This window comes from Marmota flaviventris, chromosome 15 (assembly GCF_047511675.1).
Source record: "Marmota flaviventris isolate mMarFla1 chromosome 15, mMarFla1.hap1, whole genome shotgun sequence".
Lineage (NCBI taxonomy): Eukaryota > Metazoa > Chordata > Mammalia > Rodentia > Sciuridae > Marmota > Marmota flaviventris.
This window is the reverse complement of record NC_092512.1, coordinates 44,435,695-44,460,452: the sequence shown is the minus strand read 5'-3', so window position 1 is coordinate 44,460,452 and position 24,758 is coordinate 44,435,695. Positions and strand designations below refer to the sequence as shown.

The following is a 24,758-nucleotide window of genomic DNA, read 5'->3' as shown; positions in this document are numbered from 1 at the left end:
TCATCTGTCCTTTAGGAGAAATGTGTGAAGTTAAAGGCCACTACTGAGATATCCTTTGGTTATCTTACTCTATGAAGGATAACCTTTCTGGGTGCTGTGGCACCACCTATAATCCCAGTGACTCCGGAGGCTGAGGCAGGAGGATTGCAAGTTTCAGATCCTCAGCAACTTAGGGAGGCCCTGTCTCAAAAAATAAAATAGGGCTGTGGATGTGGCTCTGTGGTTAAGCACCTCTCTGTTAAATTCCTGGGAGAGGGGGAAGGAAAGAGGGAGGGGGAGGGGAAAAGGGAGGAAGAAAGGAAGGGGGAGGGAGGGAGAAAAGAAAGAACGAACCTCAAGTTATATTTTCTTCACCCCCTTTTAACGTCTACATTTCACAATCTTTCTTGTAGAGCTTAGAATTTGTGGAACATTTTTTAGCCAAACTGCTATGTAGTTAGTACATCAGATAAAGATGGCCTTTCTGGGTCTTCTATGCCTTTTGCAACATTTTTTTTTTCTGGGAGCTAAGCTGGATCAAAACCCAACCATGATGGTCAGTCCGCCTGTGGAATTTATAGCTTACTTTGCACAATTTTTTTTTTTCTTTTCAGACTCTTGTATCTTCTCCTCCCACTGGATGACTTTGTTTCATATCCTGTGTAGAAAACAGACACTGCCAGCCAGTCAGGAACCCCATCTTTCCATCACCAAACCCATTCTCTTCCCTACCTGCTCTTGCTTTCTCTACCTCTCTTCTTACTACCCCAGATGACAAACCCCTACTCCTCTGGCCAGCATCCACTTGTACTTTGAGTTCCATCTTCTAAATCATTTGATTCTGTAATTATCCCTCTCCTTATATAATTAGTTTCTCAATTCCCATAGGATTTTTTTTTCTATCAGCATATAAATAAGCTGTACTATCTTTTTAGTTTTGAATTTAAAGGAAAAAAAAAAACCCTCCAGTTCTTTCCTTATTTTTTATTTTTTTCTTAATAGCAAAAGTTCTTACAAGAATTTTCTACAAGTCATTGTCTTTGCTTTCTTATATTTTATCCACAGCCCACTTCAATCAGACTTTTTTGCCTAGCACTTCACCCCTATTGTTAAGGTCACTAATGGCTTTCATGTTGCTAAATCCAGTGGCTCTTTTTATACTTTCTTAAACTTAACCTTCCCCTGGGAGTTGACCTGCATCTTTCTTCTTGAAATCGTTTTCTTCTCCTTTTGTTTCCTCTTGGCTTATGTGACACTGCATATCCTGGAAAGCGGGAGATAGAGACTTTTGTAATCAATTGAGGGAGAAGCATGAAAGGGAGTAAATACAGGACAGAGCAGGGAGAAAAAAATTAAAAAGGGCAAAGATATGGTTGTGATAATTTGTTACAGGAGCAGTGTGAAACTAATTCCGTCTCAGACTCTGAAATAAGCCTTTTCATTCAAATGACTGCAAGAATGTATTCCAACTTCACCTTTACAATAGAATAAGATCTTCAAACTAATAAATGCATTGTGCTTGTGTACACATGCATACGTGTACACACACACACACACACGTATATAGAACAATGTTAATTCTCAGGTGAAAACATATATGGAAGTGAAACCATTACCATAAATTCTTGGGATAAGAAACTTCATTGTAAAAGTCTCTATTTTTTAAATATTAATTTAAACTATTGACAAAAGTCTATACCACATATAAGTAAAAATGTAAAACTGTCCAAATTTGCACCATAATTATTTTTCTTGTCTTGCATAAATTGATTTGTGAAAGCACCCAAGATTCATTTTCTTTTGCCCTTAATATTAAAAGTCTAAACTGTGAAGTTGATAATTGTCCATGAGTGGTAAATTACATTTGGAAATCAAAGAGCAGATTTTTTGTCTCTTGAAAAGACCAGTAGAGTAGAGGAAGGGGACAGGGGGGAGGGAGGAGGGGAGAGGAAGGGAGGTATAGGAAACAAAATTGACAAAATTATATTGCATATATAAATATACAACAATTAATGCACTATTATGTACAGTTAAAATGCACCAATAAAAATAAAAAGAAAAGCCAGGCATAGAGGTGCACGCCCTAATCCCAGCGGCTCAGGAGGCATCGGGGCTCTCCAGTTCAAAGCCAGCCTCAGCAAAAGCCAGGCTCTAAGCAACTTAGTGAGACTCCATCTCTAAATAAAATACAAAATAGGGCTGGGGATGTGGCCCAGTGGTTAAGTGCCCCTGAGTTCAATTCCCGCTATAAGTAAGTAAATAAATAAATAAATAGAAAGAAAGAAAGAAAACTGCCATGCTTTAGAAAACAATCCTTTATCACTGATTTATTGAACTAAAGAACTAAGAAGGAACTTTTAAACTTTTTCTATGTGCAGTTCTTCCTATGTCTGACCAATCTGTTATTTGTAGGACAGGTATATCCAGGGCACATCTTCTCTGCTTTACTCAGACCATTTCAGTAGATGCCTTTGTGAATTTTGTGATCACACAGAGGGCCACCAAAGTTAAAGACCCTCAGTTATATCCACATAATGGAGTGGTCTTGTTAGCTCATTTGGGAATAGTATGATGGAAGTCTTCAGATCTTTAGCTGTTTTCTGATTTCCTTTTACTGAGATTTCAGTGGTTGATTCTGTGGGTCACAATGTTAGAATACTGCTGGGTTGCTCAAGTGAGTTATGAATGGGTCATTAGTTCATTTTAAAATGCCCCTTTTAATTTTTTCATAATAGCAAAAGTTCTTCCAAGAATTTTATTACATATTACAAGAATTTGTAATATGATTTTAATGAAGTTGAGTGCTTTGATTGAGACTTAAATTGTGATTTAATTGGCACAGCATTTGAGCATGAAGCTCAAGTGAACTTCATAAAGATATTTTCAGGTGTGTAAATGAAGTAATTCTCAAATATCTTGGTTTCCTTAAGTTAGGTAGATCTGAGCAAAGGGGCTTAAATTATTTATTTTTTCATCTGAAGGTGGATAATGTATGAGCTGATTAAATCTCTATATGTTTGTAGTTGAAAATACTAAATCTAGGAAACAACCTTTTAGAAGAAGTCCCAGAAGAGATGAAATACCTTACCTCCCTGAAGAAGCTTCATTTATTTGGAAATAAGATTTGTAGATTTGCATCTGGAGCATGTGGTAAGTTAGTCAAAGAATGACATTATAGTTTCAAATTTAACCCCTCATATTTAATAATACTGGACTGAAATGAGAAAGAATTTTTCATGCTATAATCATTTTTTGTTGTTGTTTTGGAGCTACTTTCACTTTTAAGATTAAGAAATTTTTGAGGCACTACTTTTGCTTTTCAATTTTTATAACAAACATTAATTTACATGTAGATCTAAGAGAATAAATAAGCGTTAGTGTTAAGCTTAAACCAAACTGGTGTTAATTTTCTCCTTTTCAGAACTGGTGTACATTGAGACTCTTTGGAGGTCTTTTTCCTGAGTCAGAGTAAAATATTTTGAAAACAAAAATCAAGAGGAGCTATCTACCATTCTCCTTGTTCTTTTCATTTTTTATTTGCTCCAGCTATTAAGTCATAATCTTTGGTCAAAATGTTAAATATGAGTCAATTAGGGGAGGATTTTAAAGGAAAGATATGAGATCCAATGACTTGCAGTCTTTACTTTGTGTTTGTTTTCAGCTAAATATTTCTCCATTCAGTATGACACTCTTATTTAATATAGGTGCAGTGGGTTTAAGGATACATTTATGACAAAGAGATCCCAGGTGGTCTATATAGCTTTAACTCATGTAGGCACTTCACCACCTTGTATATTTGTTCCTGTGTTAGTTAGCTGTCATTGCAGTAACAAAATACCTGAGATAAACAACTTAAAAGGAGGAAAGGTTAATTAGGGCTCACAGTTTCAGAAGTTTCAGTCCATGGGTACTGTGTTAGTCAGCTTTCTCGCTGCTGTGACCAAAAGACCTGACAAGAAGAGGAAAGATCTATTTTGAAGTTCACAGTTTCAGATCATAGATGACCAACTCCATTCCTTGGGACCTGAGGTGAGGCAGAACATTGTGGTGGAAGGATATGGTAGAGGAAAGTGGCTCATGACATGGCACCAGGAAGCAGAGAGGGTGTTTTGTTCAAGAAAGACAAAATATAAACCCAAAAGGAACAAGCCCACTGACCTACCTCCTCCAGCTACACCCTACCTGCCTAGGTTACCCTAGGCAGTTAATCACTGTCAGTGGATGAATGCACCAATTAGGTTAAAGCCCTCATAATCCAATCATCTCTCCTCTAGACTTTCTTTCATCATCTCTCGAATGAGCTTTTGAGGAACACCTTATATCTAAACCATAACAGGCATTTGGCCCTGTTGCTTTTGGGCCTGAGGTGAAGTGGCACATCATAGTGGAAAGTATGTGAGGAGCAAAACTGCTCACCTCAACAGTGGCCTGAAAGCAAAGAGAAGGCAGAAAGGAGGTGAGGAGGAAGGGTGTGGGTTTCCAATACTCTCCTCCAGGGCACTCCTCCACTGTCCTAACTTCTTTCCACTAGGTCCTGCCTCCTAAAGGTTCTACCATCTTCCAATAGCTCCATCAAGTAGGGACCAACCCACCAACACATGAGCCTTGGGGGAACATTCAAGATCCAAACCATAACAGTTCCTAATGGCAAAATTAGAGATATGTTATAGAATTTATGGATTTCTGTGAAATTTTGGGGGCAGGGGTGCCATACATCATCAACACTGCAATCACGTTCTCATATAATAACCACAAGGTACTTTATTTATTTCTTATATATTTTGCAAGGTTGGGGATTGAACATGCTAGGAAGGGCTCTACCATGAGTTACAGCCTCAGCTGTCAAGGTAGAACTTTGAAAATTTCCCTGTGATTTATTTAAATTATATTCTATGCAAGGTCCTGATTATCCAGGGGTAGAAGTGATTTGGCATCAGGTGTTGAGCGTTGTTCAGTGTGGGTTGGAAGCCTTGCTGTGTTACATGAGAATCTGTCCCTCTAACCAAAGCAGATTGACCAGGGTAGACATGCATCACCACCCTGAATCAGTCATACACTCTCTTTCTTGAGGGTTGTGATAGTCTAAAACAGTTTAACTGGTTTGAGAAAAATCACATGACCTGAGACAAATGGAATGAGCTGAATCTGGTTCTTAAATAGGTTTGTTCGGTTTCGTTGGCCATTTCAAAATTTTTAAGCAGGTGCCCAAATTTTCAAGTAGGAGAGTTCACAAAAATGTCTAGATCTCTGGCTCTTTTCTGTTTTACAAAAAGAAACAACACTGCAATCATATTCCCCCCTGACAATTGCAGGGAGTTGGCTGCATGGTGGTGGCTCTGGTTGACAAAGCATAAGACTTTCTTGATTCCTGTAGGCAACTGAGATGGAGAAACTCTGTTTGCCCTGACTGTGAACATTCAAACTCAGGAGTTGTGGAATGGTCCAGAATGGGAAAAGAGAGCAAATCTGTTCAAAAGAGAAAGAACATGTTGGGTGGGGAGAGACAGAGACAAAGAGAGAGGATGTAAATATGAAACTCAGAGAAGCTTTAATGTGAAAATAAAGCTTCTACAGAGTTATTGGAAGAGTATATCCCTGGTTCTGAGTGGCTTTTGGTTCCTAGCTCCAGTTTGTGGAGAGTCTGGTTTTACCTTCTGTCTCTCAGACACCATGACTTAGCTTCTAGTACTGGGGATTGAACCCAGAGGCACTTTGCCACTGAGCTTTATCTCCAGTCCTTTTCTTTATTTTCTTTCTTTCTTTATTTTTTTGAGACAGGGTTTTGCTAAGTTACTGAGGGTTTTTCTAAGGTTCTGAGGCTGGCCTCAAAGTTGTTATTCTCCTGCCTCTGTAAGCCCAGGACTTCAGAGGCATGTGCCACTGTGCCTGACCTCTATGAGGGTATTTGTCAACAGCAACCAAAGCAAAAAGCCAGAAAGAAAACAAAGGTGTATATAAAAGTGACTAAACCTTATTTTCTAACAGATGGCTCAAATGACTGAAATTATTTTCTAACAGATGGCTTACAAAATTTGATCCTGCTTAATCTGAACAGAAATCAGCTTACGTGGCTTCCTCAAGAAGTCAGCAAGTAAGTTGTTAATGGCAAGACTTGGTTAAACATTGCCCCCTTCTCTCCATCCCCATTCAGATCCTCTGAAAGCATCATGTCCAACCTCATGTCCTTGGGGGCATTTATACACAACACAAAGGTTCTGAGGGACTGAAGTAAGATGATGATTTCAAGCAGATGATTCCCCCAACACTTAAGAGAACCCAGAAACAACATGACTTGGGTAGTCTTAGTGGAAAAGTGAGGGTTTGAAACAAAGTTCTAAAACTGATGTTGTTATGGATTTCTCAACTCTGGGATTCTTAGCACTTGCTCAGCCACAGAATTGGGGGCATTAAATTTTATTTTATATGAGTATTGTAAACCATTTTGAGCTTGAGGGAAAAGGTAATATAAAAGCAAAGGATTTAAAACTACAATGTCATTTTCATTAAAAAAAAAAAAGAAAAAAGAAACACCCACCCATTTTATTATCACTAACAACAGCAACAAAAAATGCTGTTTTCTCCTATCCTGCACATCTGTGCAGACAGGCTGCCATTACAGTGCCTTTCCAGAGCCAGCTGAGGGTCTCATCTTTCTGCCGGCAAAACACCCTCTTGGGCTTTTCCTCTGACAGATGGAGAGAGAACTCTGTTCAGGTTTACTTTGGAGACTCTCTTTATTGCCTGTTGAACAGAAACAGATGCATTACAAAGTAAGAGCATCCAGATTTTATGGGAGGTTATGAAACTACGAATAGTTGTCCACGCAGGGCTTTCTGCAGTACCTAAAGTCTGTTCCAATTCACTTGTCTATACCTCCAGCTGAGGTATTATCTTTTACAAAGAGACTTTTATAAGGAAAGTAATATTGTAAGGCAGGGCACCTAGAAAAAATTGAATTAATTTAATTTGTATAGAGGAGAAATATATATAGTAATTAAAATGCCAATAATTGGCTTCCCCGGAACCCTCTTATTCAGCTCATCAATTGATTTATGTATTGATGATGACATAATAACCAGAGGGTCACCTTAAAAGAAAAAAAAAAAGATCTAGTTAATGAAGTTTAAGCCATATCTTTGTGCAACCAGCCATATGACCTTGGGCAAATAATTTAACTGCCTAGGACCTCATTTTTCTCATCCCTTAACAGAAGAATTTTGACTATCTGAACGTCAAAGGCCTTGCAGCTATAGTTTGTTATAATTTCATAATTCATAAAGCTTATTTCTGTATGCAGTAGGATATACAATATTCAAGGAATCATAAATCTCAGGTGATACGTTGAAAAGCGAAGGACAGCTTTCACTGAAAAAGTAGGATGGTGAACTCTACAGGCCCCAGTTGCTTTCTAGCTGGTTTTGGGTTGTCTGTATTCTTGCTTGGCCCTACATGCAAGCTGATCAGTCATCTCCCCAAGCAGAATTCCATTTCCTGACCTTGAAGAAGTTTCTTCCCCTTTCCACTCCTTAAATGTCTTCCTCTGCACAACGAGGATGAAAACAGTACCAACTTTATAGGGTTGTTTTGAGATTCAAATATGTTAATCCATAAAAGGGATTTAGGATTGAGTAAGTGCTCAATGGATGTTAGCTTTTATTATTATGGGAAGCTATTTTTAGTCTGACTCTTTTTCTATTTCCCTCATTCACCTCTTCCCACAGACAAGACAAAAGAGTGACTCAGTGAATTTGGGAAGAGCATTGGACACACATGGCTTGATGACTCCTCTCCCCCCACTCTGAAGTTAGCAGCCACCTCAGCAGGAAAGCCTATGAATTAAAGTTCAATTCAGAAGAGGGCTAATAAGGAATCTGAGAGGAATCAGGGCAGCTCTATGCTTCTCCTTCTGAGTCCTGTCTTATTTCTCAATTTGTTTAGAATCCAGAAGGGGTAGAGAAAAAGAGAGGATTGTGGTGTTTTGGCTTGCTTAAGCTACAGAGTAGAGTTCATGAACTTACTGTCAAAGCAGGGGAGGTGAGAGTTTTACCACTAAAGGACTTTGTCATAGGTGGATCTTCAGAGCTTCACAAGGAGGAGAATGTAGGCATCCTGGAGACAGAATCTCTGAAAGACAGAGAGGCAAAGTGGAAGGAACCAAGCCAAAGGACTCATTTTGTTCAAATTCACCACTAGTAAGGTTGTTACATGAAGTCATTCATCAGCTCACTGGGGAGGAAGGAGGACAAGAAGCTGTAAGTGTAGTTCCTCCTCAGTTATTCTTTGGAAAAGTAATTTTCCCTGCTCTGTAGAAATGCAACCGAAATGGATACTTGTTTCCTCCCTCTCCTTTTAACTCCCCCCAAGTGCATGCTGAACACATTTGTAACAGACTCTGAGTTCATTTAGTGCCTTGAAGTAAAAAAGAAAGAAAAGCCAACTCCCATATAGTAATCCAGAGTAAAGTCAATTAAACTAGTGATGATACCGCTGGTGATGAAAATCAAACAGGGCTGAGTTCTGTTTCCCCAGATGTGAAGACTGAACATCCAGGAAACACTGAGGTGTAGGAAGCAAGTTTTATTTGAAGGATGTAACTGAAATAGACTTCTCAGAGAAGGGGCCCCAGAGCTGGATATGCAAAGAAGTGGGGGTGCCTTGTCCCTTTTATACATTGGGAATTCCTTTGTGCTCATGTTCTCCTCCCCTTATCTTGCCTCTCTCCTCTCCCCATCCTGCCTATGTGACAAATCACTCAAAAGATGGGCCAAGAGTGAACCAAGCAGGAAGGTAGCAGCCCAGGAAGCATTAATTAACAACTCCTACCACTCCTTGCAGGGTGGAACAATCCCTGGAGCAGGTTACCTTAGCAACAGGTTGGAAGAGGAAGGGGAAGGGCTTTGAAAATGTCAGCATTGGATTTCCTTTCCTTTCTAACCAGCCCCTCCATCTTGCTGATCAGATCCAATTATTCATTTTCTACATTGACTGCCTTTTGCCCCCCCATCTGCTTCAATGATTATAAAAATGACTAATAAAACTCTCCATCCCTTTCTTCATAGGACCTACTCATAAAATTTCGCTCCCTTTCAATCTGAGTTTTTTTTCTATGACCCTTTGTACTCCCTGCAAATGAGTCTGCTTTTTACTTTACCAAGAATTTTGAGCTCCCTCAGTTCCCTTCTTTCAACCCCTTTGTCTTCATTGGTCAACTTCTTTCCTTTCTCTCTAGATCCCTCTTTGTCTCTCTAAAGAGCTCTTTCCATAGCTTTTGTTCATTCTTTCCTGCCCTCCATTTTATTGTACATCCTTTTCAAAGGTCAATATTGTACTTATGTTAGCCAAATCTTATGGCATTTTCTCTCTCCTGAATAAAAATCACATAAAATTCATGAGGGTATACTTCAAAGAGTTTTGACAAAAATACAATAATATATAGAATATTTCCTATAATCCAGTGATTTCCTCATGTTCCCTTCTAGTCTATTTTTACTTCTCATAAGCAACTAACATTGACTTTTATCTCTACAAGTAAGTTTTACCTGTTGTAGAACTAAATGAATGGAATCATACAGTATATACAAATTCTTTTGTGTTTGCCTTCTTTTGTTTAGTGCATATATATATAGATATAGATATATAGATATAGATTTTTGTCTTCTTTTGTTTAGTGTATATATATATATATATATATATATATATATATATATATATATAGAAATAGAGAAATAGAAAAGAGAGAGAAATAGAAGAGAGAGAGAGAGAGAGAGAGAGAGAGAGAGAGAGAGATTCATCTTATGATGCTTTTATCAATAGCTCATTGTTTTTTGTTTATCCTAATGGCATTTTATTGCATGAATGTACTGTAAAGCATTATATTTTTCTTCTGTTTATGCACATTTGGGTTATTTTCAGTGTGGGGTTATTATGAATTAAGCTATCAAACATTCTCGTGCAAGTCTTTTGTGGAGTGATGTTACTTTCATTTCAATTCCTAAGAGTGAAATTATAGAATCAAAAGGTAAAAGTGTAGGTATTATGTAACTTGTGAAAGATTTACCAAGTTTTAACAAAGTGTATGCCTTTTTACATTCTAATCAGGGTTTTAAAAAATTGTATCCATTCTGCTATGTGTGAAGTAAAGTCTCATCATAGTTTCAGTTTGCATTTTCCTGATGGTTAACGACTTAAGCACCTTTTAATGATCTTATTCACTCTTTATATATCTTCTTTTGTGAAACATTTTTGTCATTAAAAATATATGTGTTGTTTCTTACAATTGAACTGTAAGGATTCTTTAATGCATTTGGGATACAAGTGCAATGACAAGTTCATGTACTGCAGATATTTTCTTCCAGTCTGCAGTTTATCTTTTAATTTTCTTAATGGTAACTTTTGATGGACTGAAGTTTTTAACTTTGATGATGGCAATTTATAAATATTTTTTCTTTTATGATTAGAGCTTTTGGAGAGTCTTTTAAAAGAAACTTTTCCTGGCCAGACACAGTTGAAAATTATAATTATAACTCAGACACAGCAGCACAACCTGTAATCCCAATGGCTTACGACCCTGAGACATGAGTTCAAAGCCAGCCTCAGCAAAGGCAAGGTGCTAAGCAACTCAGTGAGACCCTGTCTCTAAATGAAATACAAAAGAGGGCTGGGGATGTGGCTTAGTGGTCCAGTGCCCCTGAGTTCTAACCCCAGTATCCCCCGACCACCCAAAAAAGAAATCTTTTCCTATCCCAAAGTTTTCTATCTTTTGTTTTTCAATGATTGTAGTTTTAATTTTTATTTGTATCTATCACCCATCTTGAATTAATATTTGTATATGTATGATGGAAGGGGGTAGTCAAAGTTCATCCAGTTTCTAGAACATTTTGTTCAAAAACTCCCTCTTAGTTGAATTGCTTTGACACCTTTGTCAAAAACCTATTGATCATTTATGGATCATTTGGACTTTATTTTGTTCTGTTGATTTATTTTTTCTGTCTCAATCCATTTGGGATGCTCTAACATACCATAAACTGGGTAGCTGATATACAACAGATTTTTTTTCCTTATAATTCTAGAAGCTGGCAGATTTGATATCTGAGAGGACACATTTTCTGATTCAGAGAACAGTGCTTTCTCCTTGTGTCCTCACATAGTAGACGGGGCAAGGCCACTCTCTGGGGCCTTTTATATAAAGCTGTGATCCCATTTATGAAGGCTCCACCCTAATGACCTAACAGTCCCACCTTCTAATGATCTCCCAGTGGTGATGGGTCTCTAACATATGAATTTGGGTGGGTGACCGGGGACACAAACAGTGAATCCATTACACTATCTTCCCCCCACCCCCACCCCCCCAGGACTGAACTACCTTGGTTACTGTAGCTGCCTTGTAAGATTTGAAGCTAGATTATAGGAATGCCTCCATACCTCCCCCTCCCCTTTCCTCTTTCTTTTCTTTCCTTCCTTCTTTATAATTTTGTTTCTTTAGTACTAGTTCTTGCTATTCTGGGTCCTTTGAATTTCCATATAAATATTAAAATTGATTTGTCAATTTTAATATCAAAAAAACCCATTGAGATTTTTATTTGGATCTCTTACTGAATCTACAGATCTATTAATGGAAAAATTGACGTTAGCAGTATTATTTTCTTTCTACACATGAATAAGATGTATCTCTACTTTTGTTTAGAATCCCTTTAAATTTTCTGAGTTATAATTTATAGTTTTCAACATAAAGGTCCCTCGTGTCTTTTGTTAAATGTTTTCTTACCTATTCTATAGAGAGTTTTAAAAATTTCTACAGATGGAATTCCTTAAACTGTATTTTCCGATTGTGGCTACAAGGTAGAGATAGAATAGATCTTTAGAATATTGACCTTATAATTTCTTTCTCTGTTTTCAGTCTTAGCCTTTAGTTTGTTAATTTCGATTATATCTCTTTGACATTTAAACTCGACATTTAAATTCTTGACCATCCCTTTTATTTTTAAGTACTCTTCTCCCACACCTTTAGAGATTACTAGTTAATCCGAGTCTTTTTATATTTCTCTACTCATGACTTCTCTGTGTGCCTTTAAGTTTTAATTGTCAGGTATTCATTTTTCTGAGGACTCCTCCTGTTGGCTTCTCCCTCTCTCTTTCCCTGCCTCCGTTTTCTTCTTTTTTCTCCTGTCACTCACATGGCTTCCACCACTGTGTGCATGGAGTCCCCTCTCAGTTCACTGGTGTGATCCCTTCCCCAATCTCTAGTCTCACACTTTCAACTGCCTAAGAATAATAAGAGCAATAATTCTGACTTTGAGACCAGAGATGATACCCGTGTGGAGAGTCAGATTCTAAGTCCCCATCCACTGGGGCACCTGAAAAGCGCTGAGGAAAGAGCAAAATGACTCTTCCACAGAGGAGGGGGTCGAAAGCTGGTGCCCCAGGGAGTGAGGGGGTCCTTTAATAGATTTCAGATTTCCTTTGTTCTTATGTCCCCTCTTCTCATTCTGCCCTCTTGACCCAAAACATGGAATGATCCAAATGCAGGAACAAGCCACCCAGGGTACAGGCAGAAAGGGAGCCACCCAGGGGCTACTCATTAACAACTCCTTGTAGGGAGGAATAATTCCCTGGAGGCAGGTAAACTTGGCAACAGGTTGGAGGAGGGGGAAGTCTCTGGAGGTATTAGCATTTTATTTCCTTTGGAATCAGCCCCCATCTTCCTCACCCGGTCATTCACTACCTACACTGACTGTCCTTTTGTCCACTGGCCTCAACTTCAGGGTTATACTGATTATTATATTTAATACACAATTCATGCTTAGTGGTAACAATTCCCTTCTGTTTCTTTATTCATAACATTTTCATAGCTTAGCATTCCCTCTTGTTGTTTTCCTCTTTTACTAGTTCTATTTTTCAGAATAAAATAAAAAAAATGTTAGTTCTTCCAAAAAAACTTGTGATATACTTCAAATGCAATATCTGCCACATTAGACTCACATTTCCTTAATATTCATTTCCCTATCTTCTTCCTTTCTTATTAAATTTTTTCTTTTAGTACCTAGTGGTATTTTCCTTCTGAGTCATATCCCTAGTTATTTTTATTTTTTATTTTGAGACAAGGTCTCACTATTTTGCTTAGAGCCTCATTAAGTTGCTGAGGTTGGCTTTGAAATGGGGACCATGGGGGATCCTCCTGCCTCAGCCTTCCAGAGCCTCTGGGATTCAGGTATACACCACTGCACCTGGCTATCCAGTACATTTTTTATCTTCACTTTCTGGTTTTAATGTCTTTTTCTAAACTGTGGTATCTGAAAGAGCAAAATTTGTGGTTGATTCATCATTGTGTATTCCAGAGCAAAAAATTAATACTCACATCTGCTTGGTACTGGATATGTCTTTACTATTTAATCTATCTCTATCTATTTATACCTATATCTCTATCTATCCATCCACATGTATATGCATATCTTTCTTTGTCCTCTAGCTTCCTTTTTGATAGTTAATGTATAAGTATAAAGATTGAAAATAAAATTTTACTTTTTAAAAAATCTATATATTTATTATATAACATACTTATGACATAGCCATCTGATTATAAAGAAATCTTTTTTTAATATTTATTTTTTAGTTGAAGTTGGATACAATACCCTTATTTATTTATTTTTATGTAGTGCTGAGGATCAAACTCAGGGCATCACCTGTGTTAGGCAAGTGCTCTACTGCTCAGCCACAACCCAAGCCCCTAAAAAGAAATTTTTAAAAATTAAATTTCAGCAAAGACTTTTTTGCTAAAATGACTTACAGTAGATGTAAACACTTGACTAAAGTGAACCTCAGATGAGGTACGTAAAATAAGTGACACATGGCTTCTGATGGGTTGTGCCTGTACTATGGATTCTCTTATTATGAGTTTAATTCATGCTTTTTTTTTTTTTAAGATTAAAAAGCCTTACACATCTGAGTTTAAATTGCAATAAGCTAGTCAGCATTCCCACAGAACTTTGTCTCCTTAAGAATCTTCGTGAACTTCAACTTAATTACAATCAACTCAGTTGCATACCTGAAGAGATTAAGTTCTTGAAGAAGCTCTGGAAGTTTCTTCTGGTCAGGAACTACATTGAAGTTTTGCCAGAGGTAAGCAAAGCATGGAACCTTGTGTTTTTGTTTTGTTTAAGTGAGTAGTATATGTTTAATCTATAACCATCTATATAGAATAAAGCACAGGTTCATTTGAAATATGTGCTGGATGTCTTCCATTTTTCCTCTTTATCTGTCATCAATTCTTTACAACCTGCTCTGTGCCTGGACAGTTTATTAGTTATAGGCATCTAACAAAGGAGTTAGAGCTCCTTTGTCCTCTGGCTTCTTCTTGGATATAACCAATGATATCCGTTAGCTCAGAATGAAAGGGCATGAGGAGAGAGAACCAGAAGCAATTACTATGGCACCTTCTCTGGCAGGGTGAGCTAGGTATACCTTTGCAGAAGGCTGTAGTTCATATCAGGTGGTCCTCTCATAAACCATGACTTCTGCCCTTTGGCTTTTTAAGAGTAGCATGGTAAAGAACCTCCTGTTACTTCTCGCTTCATAGGTTTAAGGAGCCACTTTTCTAAGGTTTGAAGAACCTTAGCTTCCTTAAAACTAGTCTTTTATAAATAGTGCCTTTACTAAACTTTCCTCAGATTTCCCAGTTCGAGAGTTCTATTCTACCAGGAACATGTCAACACATTTACCTTCCTTCCTTATGCAAATTAGAAACAACAATTTGGGGCTGGGGATGTGGCTCAAGCGGTAGCGCGCTCTCCTGGCATGTGTGCGGCCCGGGTTCGATCCTCAGCACCACATACAAACAAAGATGTTGTGTCTGCCGAAAACTAAAAAAAATAAATATTAAAAAAATTCTCTCTCTCTCCCTCTCTCTCTCTCTCTCTCTTACTCTCACTCTCACTCTCACTCTCTCTTTAAAAAAAAAAAAAGAAACAACAATTTGACAAGGAATGCATGTTGTACAGCAAATCAAGGAACAAAAAATTAGCAGATTAGAGCAGATTATGCTAAGTGAAGCTTGCCAATCCCTAAAAAACAAATGCCAAATGTCATCTTTGATATAAGGAGAGCAACTAAGAACAGAGCAGGGAGGAAGAGCATGAGAAGAAGATTAACATTAAACAGGAACGAGAGGTGGAAGGGAAAGGGAGAGAGAAGGGAAATTGCATGGAAATGGAAGGAGACCCTCATCGTTATACAAAATTACATATAAGAGGAAGTGAGGGGAAAGTGGGAAAAAAAAACAAGGGAGAGAAATGTATTACAGTAGACGGGGCAGAGAGAGAAGATGGGAGGGGAGGGGAGGGGAGGGTGGATAGTAGAGGATAGGAAAGGCAGCAGAATACAACAGACACACTAGTATGGCAGTATGTAAAAACGTGGATGTGTAAACGATGTGATTCTGCAATCTATATACGGGGGAAAATTGGGAGTTCATAACCCACTTGAATCAAATGTATGAAATATTATATGTCAAGAGCTTTGTAATGTTTTGAACAACTAATAATAAAAAAAAAATTAAAGGACTGTGGGTGTAGTTTGATGGTAAAGCACCCCTGATTCAGTCCTCAGTACCACAGGGGAAAAAATTAAAATAAAAAGAGTAATAACTTGCAATTTGATTCTAAAAAAAAATTAGCAGATTGATTAGGCATGTATATAAGTGAAAAATCCCTACCATTTCACTTTTCTTTTATAAGAATAATACTTTAAAAATTTTTAACTATACTATAAAGCAATCTGTAATGACATGGTGGTAGGCTGTATCTGAGTACATTTAAAAAATTTTATTCTAAAAATTCCAATTTCTGTAAACACATAAAATAAATGTTAAAATTATAAAATAAATCTATTAAAACAAATTTTTGTTTGAGGGAAATCAATAAAAGCTGCAATGCATCATCATATGAAACAATTTTTTTAGTGTTCACAACAGCTCTGTGACAACACACTTCGTATTATCACCATTAGAATACGGAACAAGAACAGTTGTAACTTGACACAATATTGAAAGAGAAAAGGGGGTGATGCCCATATCTGTCTGATTTAAACATATGTTCATCAAATTTGACCTTACTCTTATTGCAATTTTATAAATCCCAAGAAGTATAAGTTTTTAAAATTAAAATTATAATCAGTCCTATCATGAACTTTCATCTAAATAATGCCTTGGATAATTTAATTCTTTGGACATTTAATATGATTCAATCTATCATTTTTCTTTTTTGCTTGCATTATAAGTGATAAGGCATTATAAAAACTCTTTGTTTTGATAAAGAGCAAATTATGAATCTTTTCTTGTACATTGTAAATTATATTTATGTCTGCACATGGACACCAATGTGCACTTTTATGTTTATTTTTACCCCTCTTCTAGTAGGTCAGGCACTTCATTTTATTTCTATAAAATAGTCTGAAGGATAGGCAGATGACTCTCTGACTGAGAAAAGGATGGACCGAGGACTTATAAAATGTGTTTGGAAGAAAAAACTTTCACCATGTTTATGATCATTGAAGTCAAAGAACAATCTCTTTGGATTTGAGTTTGTGTATTGGTAAGCAGAAGAGTTATAAGAGACAGTATGTTAAACAAAAAACTTTGGTTTTTAGAGAGACAAATATTCTATTTAATTGCCAGAGCTGGCTTTCATAAAACTGTTTTTATAGGCAAAATTAGATAATAGAATGATCATAATTCAGAGAAATATGTTTGAATCCCACTACTTAAATGTAGACTGCCACTTCTTGTGACTTTAGAAGTAAGGCAGATAGATCATAAGGTAACAATGGCAGCAGAATTTGAAAACTCCCAAAAAGAATTTCAGAATTCATAAACAAAGACAGATAATTAGGAACTAAAATAAGAGTGGTCAACATAATGTCTAATCCGTCTTTCCCCAAACCATTCTCCAAAGGGTATGAGTCTTGTTGTATTCTTTTAAGAACATGTGTTTTCAAAGATGCTATCATGGACTGAATGTTTGTGCCCCTCCAAAATTCATATGTTGAAACCCTAACTTACAATGTAATGATACTAGCAAGTGGGGACTTTGGAAAGTGATTAGGTCATGAGGGTGGACCCTCATAAATGGGATTATTGCCCTTATAAAAGAGGCCTCAGAGGGCTCTAAAGCTCTCTTTCTACCCTGTGAGGATCTGAGAAGTTAGCAGTTTGCAACCCAGAAGAGGATATGCTGGAATCCTGACCTTGGACTTGCAGTCTCCAAAAATGTGAGAAATAAATTTTTGTTGTTCATAAATTTCCCAGGCTATGGTACTCTGTTTTAACAGCCCAACTTAGATAGGTATATCACCCCTTCTTGGAGATTTAGAAAATGCATTAGTATGTTAAAAGTCTTGAGAAGTCCTGTAGTAAAGCTGCTTAACTTTGTTAACAGAGAATTTCCTGAATTTAACTTAGATTTCTCACTTGATAGCAATATCCCATGGAATATGCTTTTGGAAAATAGGACAAATGACAATTTTTTTAAAATTTAAAGATGTAATTCATATGTTTTCATTCATCATAATGAATACTATGAATACTATCCTTTAACTCAGTGATTAGTATATAGTTGACATATTCAGTGATTAGCATATAGTTGACATTAAATATATGGTTACGTTTTTCTTCTTAGCATCCATCTATGCTTATTCTCATAATGATATCAGCATTTAGCTTTGTGAAATTCCCCCTTCTCCAATCACTTTGTGACGTTTCCTTAGTGTTTACCTGTCCCACTGGTCAGGTCAGGTCAGGTCCAGCATATCAGAATATTCCATCCCACTGGACATAGTGCCTTGATCAATGAGAGGCATTTGACTTAAGCTAGATCAATGAGAAGGAACTTTGCTGGACTCATGGGAAATAAATGCATTCTTTGTGTTGTGATTGGTAAACTGGGAGAATGCAAGCCCAGATTTACTAGTTTCTATCTTGTCATTTTTTGGGAGACTCTGACTTCAATGTGCTATCACAAAAGAAAGAGACAATGGCACTACTGAACACCTAGAACCAGCTATAAGAAAATATCAACATTTAAAATTTTTTCTGTTACCTCAATTTACCCATTTGTTGGTTTCGATTGAGTTTCTATTAACTTGCAATCTAAAGAATCCTAAGAAATTAATACACATGACATGCATAAAAGACATTTCATAATCTGAATTCTTCTTTCCTCAGTCCTTTTTGCTTGCTGTCTTTTGGACCCACTACATGCCTTATGGTTATCTTCTAGGGATTCTTGTCTCTTAATTGACCATTCTTTATTGCAAACATATCAAACAATCTCAGTTTAAACTTTATTTCTTCTGGAAAGCCTTGTCTGATCTCATAATACTAAATGCCCTATAATTTTCTCTCATATTTCTGTATCTTTAACTCTTCAGAACACTTGCCATTCACACAGTACAACTCTGTCATCACTCATTTGTGAGTTTTTAATTCTTGATTAAGGAATTTTGGAGAATGTAAATATGTAAAGATAAAACCAAGTCAAGAACAAAAAATATCAAGAGGGATCAATAGCAGCAGTTATGAACAGCAAGAACAAAAAATGGAAAAGAAACTCAACAGCCATAGAGTTAGCACTATCAAGTGTTTCAAGTGGCTGGAAAGCCTTTATATATATATATATATATATATATATATATATATATATATATATATATATATATATATATATATATATTTTAAGAGAGAGAGAGAAAGAGAGAGAGGGAATTTTTTTTGTCTTTATATAGTATCATTTTATTTTTTTAATTTTTTATTGTTGGTTGTTCAAAACATTACATAGTTCTTGACATATCATATTTCACACTTTGATTAAAGTGGGTTATGAACTCCCATTTTTACCCCATATACAGATTGCAGAATCACATCAGTTACACATCCATTGATTTACATATTGCCATACTAGTGTCTGTTGTGTTCTGCTGCCTTTCCTATCCTCTACTATCCCCCCTCCCCTCCCCTCCCCTCCCCTCTTCTCTCTCTATCCCGTCTACTGTCATTCATTTCTCCCCCTTGTATTATTTTTCCCTTTCCCCTCACTTCCTCTTGTATGTACTTTTGTATAACCCTGAGGGTCTCCTTCCATTTCCATGCAATTTCCCTTCTCTCTCCCTTTCCCTCCCACCTCTCATCCCTGTTTAATGTTAATCTTCTTCTCATGCTCTTCGTCCCTACTCTGTTCTTAGTTACTCTCCTTATATCAAAGAAGACATTTGGCATTTGTTTTTTAGGGATTGGCTAGCTTCACTTAGCATAATCTGCTCTAATGCCATCCATTTCCCTGTAAATTCTATGATTTTGTCATTTTTTAATGCAGAGTAATACTCCATTGTGTATAAATGCCACATTTTTTTTATCCATTCATCCATTGAAGGGCATCTAGGTTGGTTCCACAGTCTAGCTATTGTGAATTGTGCTGCTATGAACATCGATGTAGCAGTGTCCCTGTAGCATGCTCTTTTTAGGTCTTTAGGGAATAGACCGAGAAGGGGAATAGCTGGGTCAAATGGTGGCTCCATTCCCAGCTTTCCAAGAAATCTCCATACTGCTTTCCAAATTGGCTGCACCAATTTGCAGTCCCACCAGCAATGTACAAGTGTACCCTTTTCCCCACATCCTCGCCAGCACTTGTTGTTGTTTGACTTCATAATGGCTGCCAATCTTACTGGAGTGAGATGGTATCTTAGGGTGGTTTTGATTTGCATTTCTCTGACTGCTAGAGATGGTGAGCATTTTTTCATGTACTTGTTGATTGACTGTATGTCCTCCTCTGAGAAGTGTCTGTTCAGGTCTTGGCCCATTTGTTGATTGGGTTGTTTGTTCTCTTATTGTCTAATTTTTTGAGTTCTTTGTATACTCTGGATATTAGGGCTCTATCTGAAGTGTGAGGAGTAAAGATTTGTTCCCAGGATGTAGGCTCCCTATTTACCTCTCTTATTGTTTCTTTTGCTGAGAAAAAACTTTTTAGTTTGAGTAAGTCCCATTTGTTGATTCTATTGTGTCCTATTGAGGAATTTGGAGCCCGACCACACTGTATGTAGATCGTAGCCCACTTTTTCTTCTATCAGACGGCGTGTCTCTGATTTGATATCAAGCTCCTTGATCCATTTTGAATTCACTTTTGTGCATGGCGAGAGAAAGGGATTCAGTTTCATTTTGTTGCATATGGATTTCCAGTTTTCCCAGCACCATTTGTTGAAGATGTTATCCTTCCTCCATTGCATGCTTTTAGCCCCTTTATCAAATATAAGATAGTTGTAGTTTTGTGGATTGGTTTCTGTGTCCTCTATTCTGTACCATTGGTCCACCCGCCTGTTTTGGTACCAGTACCATGCTGTTTTTGTTACTATTGCTCTGTAGTATAGTTTGAAGTCTGGTATCACTATACCGCCTGATTCACACTTCCTGCTTAGCATTGTTTTTGCTATTCTGGGTCTTTTATTTTTCCATATGAATTTCATGATTGCTTTCTCTATTTCTACAAGAAATGCCGTTGGGATTTTGATTGGCATTGCATTAAACCTATAGAGAACTTTTGGTAATATCGCCATTTTGATGATGTTAGTTCTGCCTATCCATGAACAGGGTATATTTTTCCATCTTCTACGATCTTCTTCTATTTCTCTCTTTAGGGTTCTATAGTTTTCATTGTATAAGTCTTTCACCTCTTTTGTTAGGTTGATTCCCAAGTATTTTATTTTTTTTGAAGATATTGTGAATGGAGTGGTTGTCCTCATTTCCATTTCAGAGGATTTGTCGCTGATATACAGGAATGCCTTTGATTTATGCGTGTTGATTTTATAGCCTGCCACTTTGCTGAATTCATTTATTAGCTCTAATAGTTTCTTTATAGAGCCTTTTGGGTCTGCTAGGTATAGAATCATGTCAACTGCAAATAGTGATAATTTAAGTTCTTCTTTTCCTATTTTTATGCCTTTAATTTCTTTCGTCTGTCTAATTGCTCTGGCCAGTGTTTTGAGAACTATGTTGAACAGAAGTGGAGAGAGAGGGCATCCCTGTCTTGTTCCAGATTTTAGAGGGAATGCCTTCAATTTTTCTCCATTCAGAATGATGCTAGCCTGAGGCTTAGCATAGATTGCTTTTACAATATTGAGGTATGTTCCTGTTATCCCTAGTTTTTCTAGAGTTTTGAACATAAAGGGATGCTGTACTTTGTCGAATGCTTTTTCCACATCTATCGAGATGATCATATGGTTCTTATTTTTAAGTCTATTGATGTGGTGAATAACATTTATTGATTTCCGTATATTGAACCAGCCTTGCATCCCAGGGATGAATCCTACTTGATCATGGTGCACAATTTTTTTGATATGTTTTTGAATCCGATTCACCAGAATTTTATTGAGGATTTTTGCATCTAGGTTCATTAGAGATATTGGTCTGTAGTTTTCTTTCTTTGAAGTGTCTTTATCTGGTTTAGGTATCAGGGTGATGTTGGCCTCGTAGAATGAATTTGGAAGTTCTCCCTCTTTTTCTATTTCCTGAAGTAGCTTGAAAAGTATTGGTATTAGATCCTCTTTAAAGGTTTTGTAAAACTCTGCTGTATACCCATCTGGTCCTGGGCTTTTCTTAGTTGGTAGTCTTTTGATGGTTTCTTGTATTTCCTCAATTGATATTGGTCTGTTTAGGTTGTCTATATCCTCCTGACTCAATCTGGGCAGATCATATGACTTAAGAAATTTATCGATGCCTTCACTATCTTCTAATTTATTGGAGTATAAGGATTCAAAATAATTTTTGATTATCTTCTGTATTTCTGAAGTGTCTGTTGTGATATTGCCTTTTTCATCCCGTATGCTAGTAATTTGAGTTCTCTCTCTTCTTCTCTTCGCTAGCATGGCTAAGGTTCTGTCGATTTTGTTTATTTTTTCAAAGAACCAACTTTTAGCTTTGTCAATTTTTTCAATTGTTTCTTTTGTTTTGATTTCATTAATTTCAGCTCTGATTTTAATTATTTCTTGCCTTCTACTTCTTTTGCTGTTGTTTTGCTCTTCTTTTTCAAGGATTTTGAGATGAAGTATGAGATCATTTATTTGTTGGTTTTTCTTTTTTTAAGGAATGAACTCCAAGCAAGGAATTTTCCTCTTAGAACTGCTTTCAATGTGTCCCATAGATTCCGATATGTTGTGTCTGTGTTTTCATTTATCTCTAAGAATTTTTTAATTTCTTCCTTGATGTCTTCTATAACCCATTGATCATTCAGTAACCTATTGTTCATTCTCCAAGTGATGTATGCTTTTTCCTTCCTTCTTTTATCATTGATTTTCAGTTTCATTCCATTAAGATCAGATAAGATGCATGGTATTATCTCTACTCCTTTATATTGTCTAAGAGTTGCCCTGTGACATAATATATGATCTATTTTTGAGAAGGATCCATGTGCTGCTGAGAAAAAAGTGTAACTGCTTGATGTTGGGTGGTATATTCTATATATGTCAATTAAGTCTATGTTATTAATTGTGTTATTGAGTTCTATAGTTTCCTTATTCAACTTTTGTTTGGAAGATCTGTCCAGTGGCGAGAGAGGTGTGTTGATGTCTCCCATGATTATTGTATGGTGGTCTATTAGACTCTTGAACTTGAGAAGAGTTTGTTTGATGAACATAGCTGCACCATTGTTTGGGGCATATATATTTATGATTGTTATGTCTTGTTGGTGTATGGTTCCCTTAAGCAGTATGTAGTGTCCCTCTTTATCCCTTTTGATTAACTTGGGCTTGAAATCTATTTTATTTGATATGAGTATGGACACTCCTGCTTGTTTCCGAAGTCCATATGAGTGATATGATTTTTCCCAACCTTTCACCTTCAGCCTATGTATATCTTTTCCTATCAAATGCGTCTCCTGTAGGCAGCATGTTGTTGGGTCTTGTTTTGTGATCCATTCTACTAGCCTGTGTCTCTTAATTGGTGAGTTTAAGCCATTAACATTTAGGGTTATTATTGAGATATGGGTTGTTCTTCCAGCCATATTTGTTTATTTCTGTTACTAAACATGGTTTGTTTTCCTCTTTGATTATTTTTCCCCCGTTTACTGTCCTACCTCCCACTGTTGGTTTTCATTGTTATTTTCCATTTCCTCTTCCTGTAATGTTTTGCCAAGGATGTTTTGAAGAGATGGTTTTCTAGCTGCAAATTCTTTTAACTTTTGTTTATCGTGGAAGGTTTTAATTTCATCTTCCATCCTGAAGCTTAATTTCGCTGGATACACAATTCTTGGTTGGAACCCATTTTCTTTCAGTGTTTGAAATATGTTATTCCAGGATCTTCTTGCTTTCAGAGTCTGTGTTGAAAGATCAGCTATTATCCTGATTGGCTTACCCCTAAATGTAATCTGCTTCCTTTCTCTTGTAGCTTTTAAAATTCTCTCCTTATTCTGTATGTTGGGCATCTTCATTATAATGTGTCTAGGTGTGGATGGGAATTTTTTTAATATTTATTTTTTAGTTTTCGGTGGACACAACATCTTTGTTTGTGTGTGGTGCTGAGGATCGAACCTGGGCCACACACATGCCAGGCGAGTGCGCTACCGCTTGAGCCACATCCCCAGCCCAAGCCTTTATATTTTAACTTGTAGATACTGAGGACATATTAAGAGTTGGAAAGTCTTTTTAGCTAACACAATAATGAGAGTATCATGGCAATGGAACGTTTTGTGGGACTTAAGAAGAGGACTTTGTGTGTAATAGATGGTGTATTTCCCTTCAAGGACCTGCTACTCAGCTGTAGGAGTGGGGACAGCAGACAGGCTTAGTTGGCTATTCAGTTGCAGGGAGCCTCCTTTCTTCTCCAAGCTCATTTTCTTCCTGGAACCTCCCAAATTCTGTGATTGACAGCAAGGCAGTGTTATAAATAGATGGCTTTTTCTGACTGATGGAGAACAGTTTGGATGGCAACACCCACTAGAGCTCCCTACCCAGTTGAGTGAAGTCTATTGGGTCTGTAGCCCATCTTGACTTTTCCATTTGCCAATTCTACTTATTGACCCTGCTTTTTATAGGATTGGGTCCTTAAAAACCATCTTGTACCCCAAATTCCATCTCAACATCTGCTTTCAGGGAATGAAACCTGTGATAAGATCAAAGAGATAGACAGTTGTCACAACTAAAGAGACATATACCATTCTCCAGGGAGAGGTTGGTCATTAAAATAAGAGTGACTGTTCAGAACTCTCTCGACAAGTGGTTGAAATCATTTAGTGTATTATGCCCATATTTTTCTTTTTTTTTTTTTAAAGAGAGAGAGAGAATTTTTTTTAATATTTATTTTTTAGTTTTCAGTGGACACAACATCTTTATTTTATTTTTATGTGGTGCTGAGGATCGAACCCAGCGCCCCACTCATGCCAGGTGAGCACGCTACCACTTGAGCCACATTCCCAGCCCATATTTTTCAATTAATAAAAAAGCTTTTGATGTTTCTAGTTAAAAATAATCCTACTTATCCTTTGCTTATTACTAGAAATGCTAAAACTAAGATGTACCATAACAACCAGGTGGTTACTATGGCAACGCAGTCACACTGGGTGTAGAGATACAGCAACAGATTTTATTTCCTTTGTAAGGAAAGTTTTTGTATGCACAGTGCTAACCAAAAGGAATATGCATAATACATTTTGGTGGCATTATCAACAGAAACAACATTCCAGAATTGTTTTGTTTCTCAGATTCTTTCTGTTTTAATAATAAGTACAGACTATTGAGTGCTCATAACATAT

General features: G+C 36.9%; 1 protein-coding gene across 2 annotated transcripts in view; it reads left to right on the top strand.

The window, feature by feature from the left end:
• Lrrc69 (leucine rich repeat containing 69) overlaps positions 1-24,758 on the top strand; it is a 116,070-nt gene that overhangs the window by 14,077 nt on the left and 77,235 nt on the right. Inside the window, exons 2-4 of one of the 2 annotated variants that reach the window (XM_071602431.1) lie at positions 3,003-3,129; positions 5,998-6,070; positions 13,899-14,094. The exons of the other annotated variant lie outside the window; for it this stretch is intronic. Coding sequence (XP_071458532.1) covers positions 3,003-3,129; positions 5,998-6,070; positions 13,899-14,094 — 396 coding nt within the window. The remainder of the gene's footprint in view (positions 1-3,002; positions 3,130-5,997; positions 6,071-13,898; positions 14,095-24,758) is intronic. 2 annotated transcript variants of the gene reach the window in all.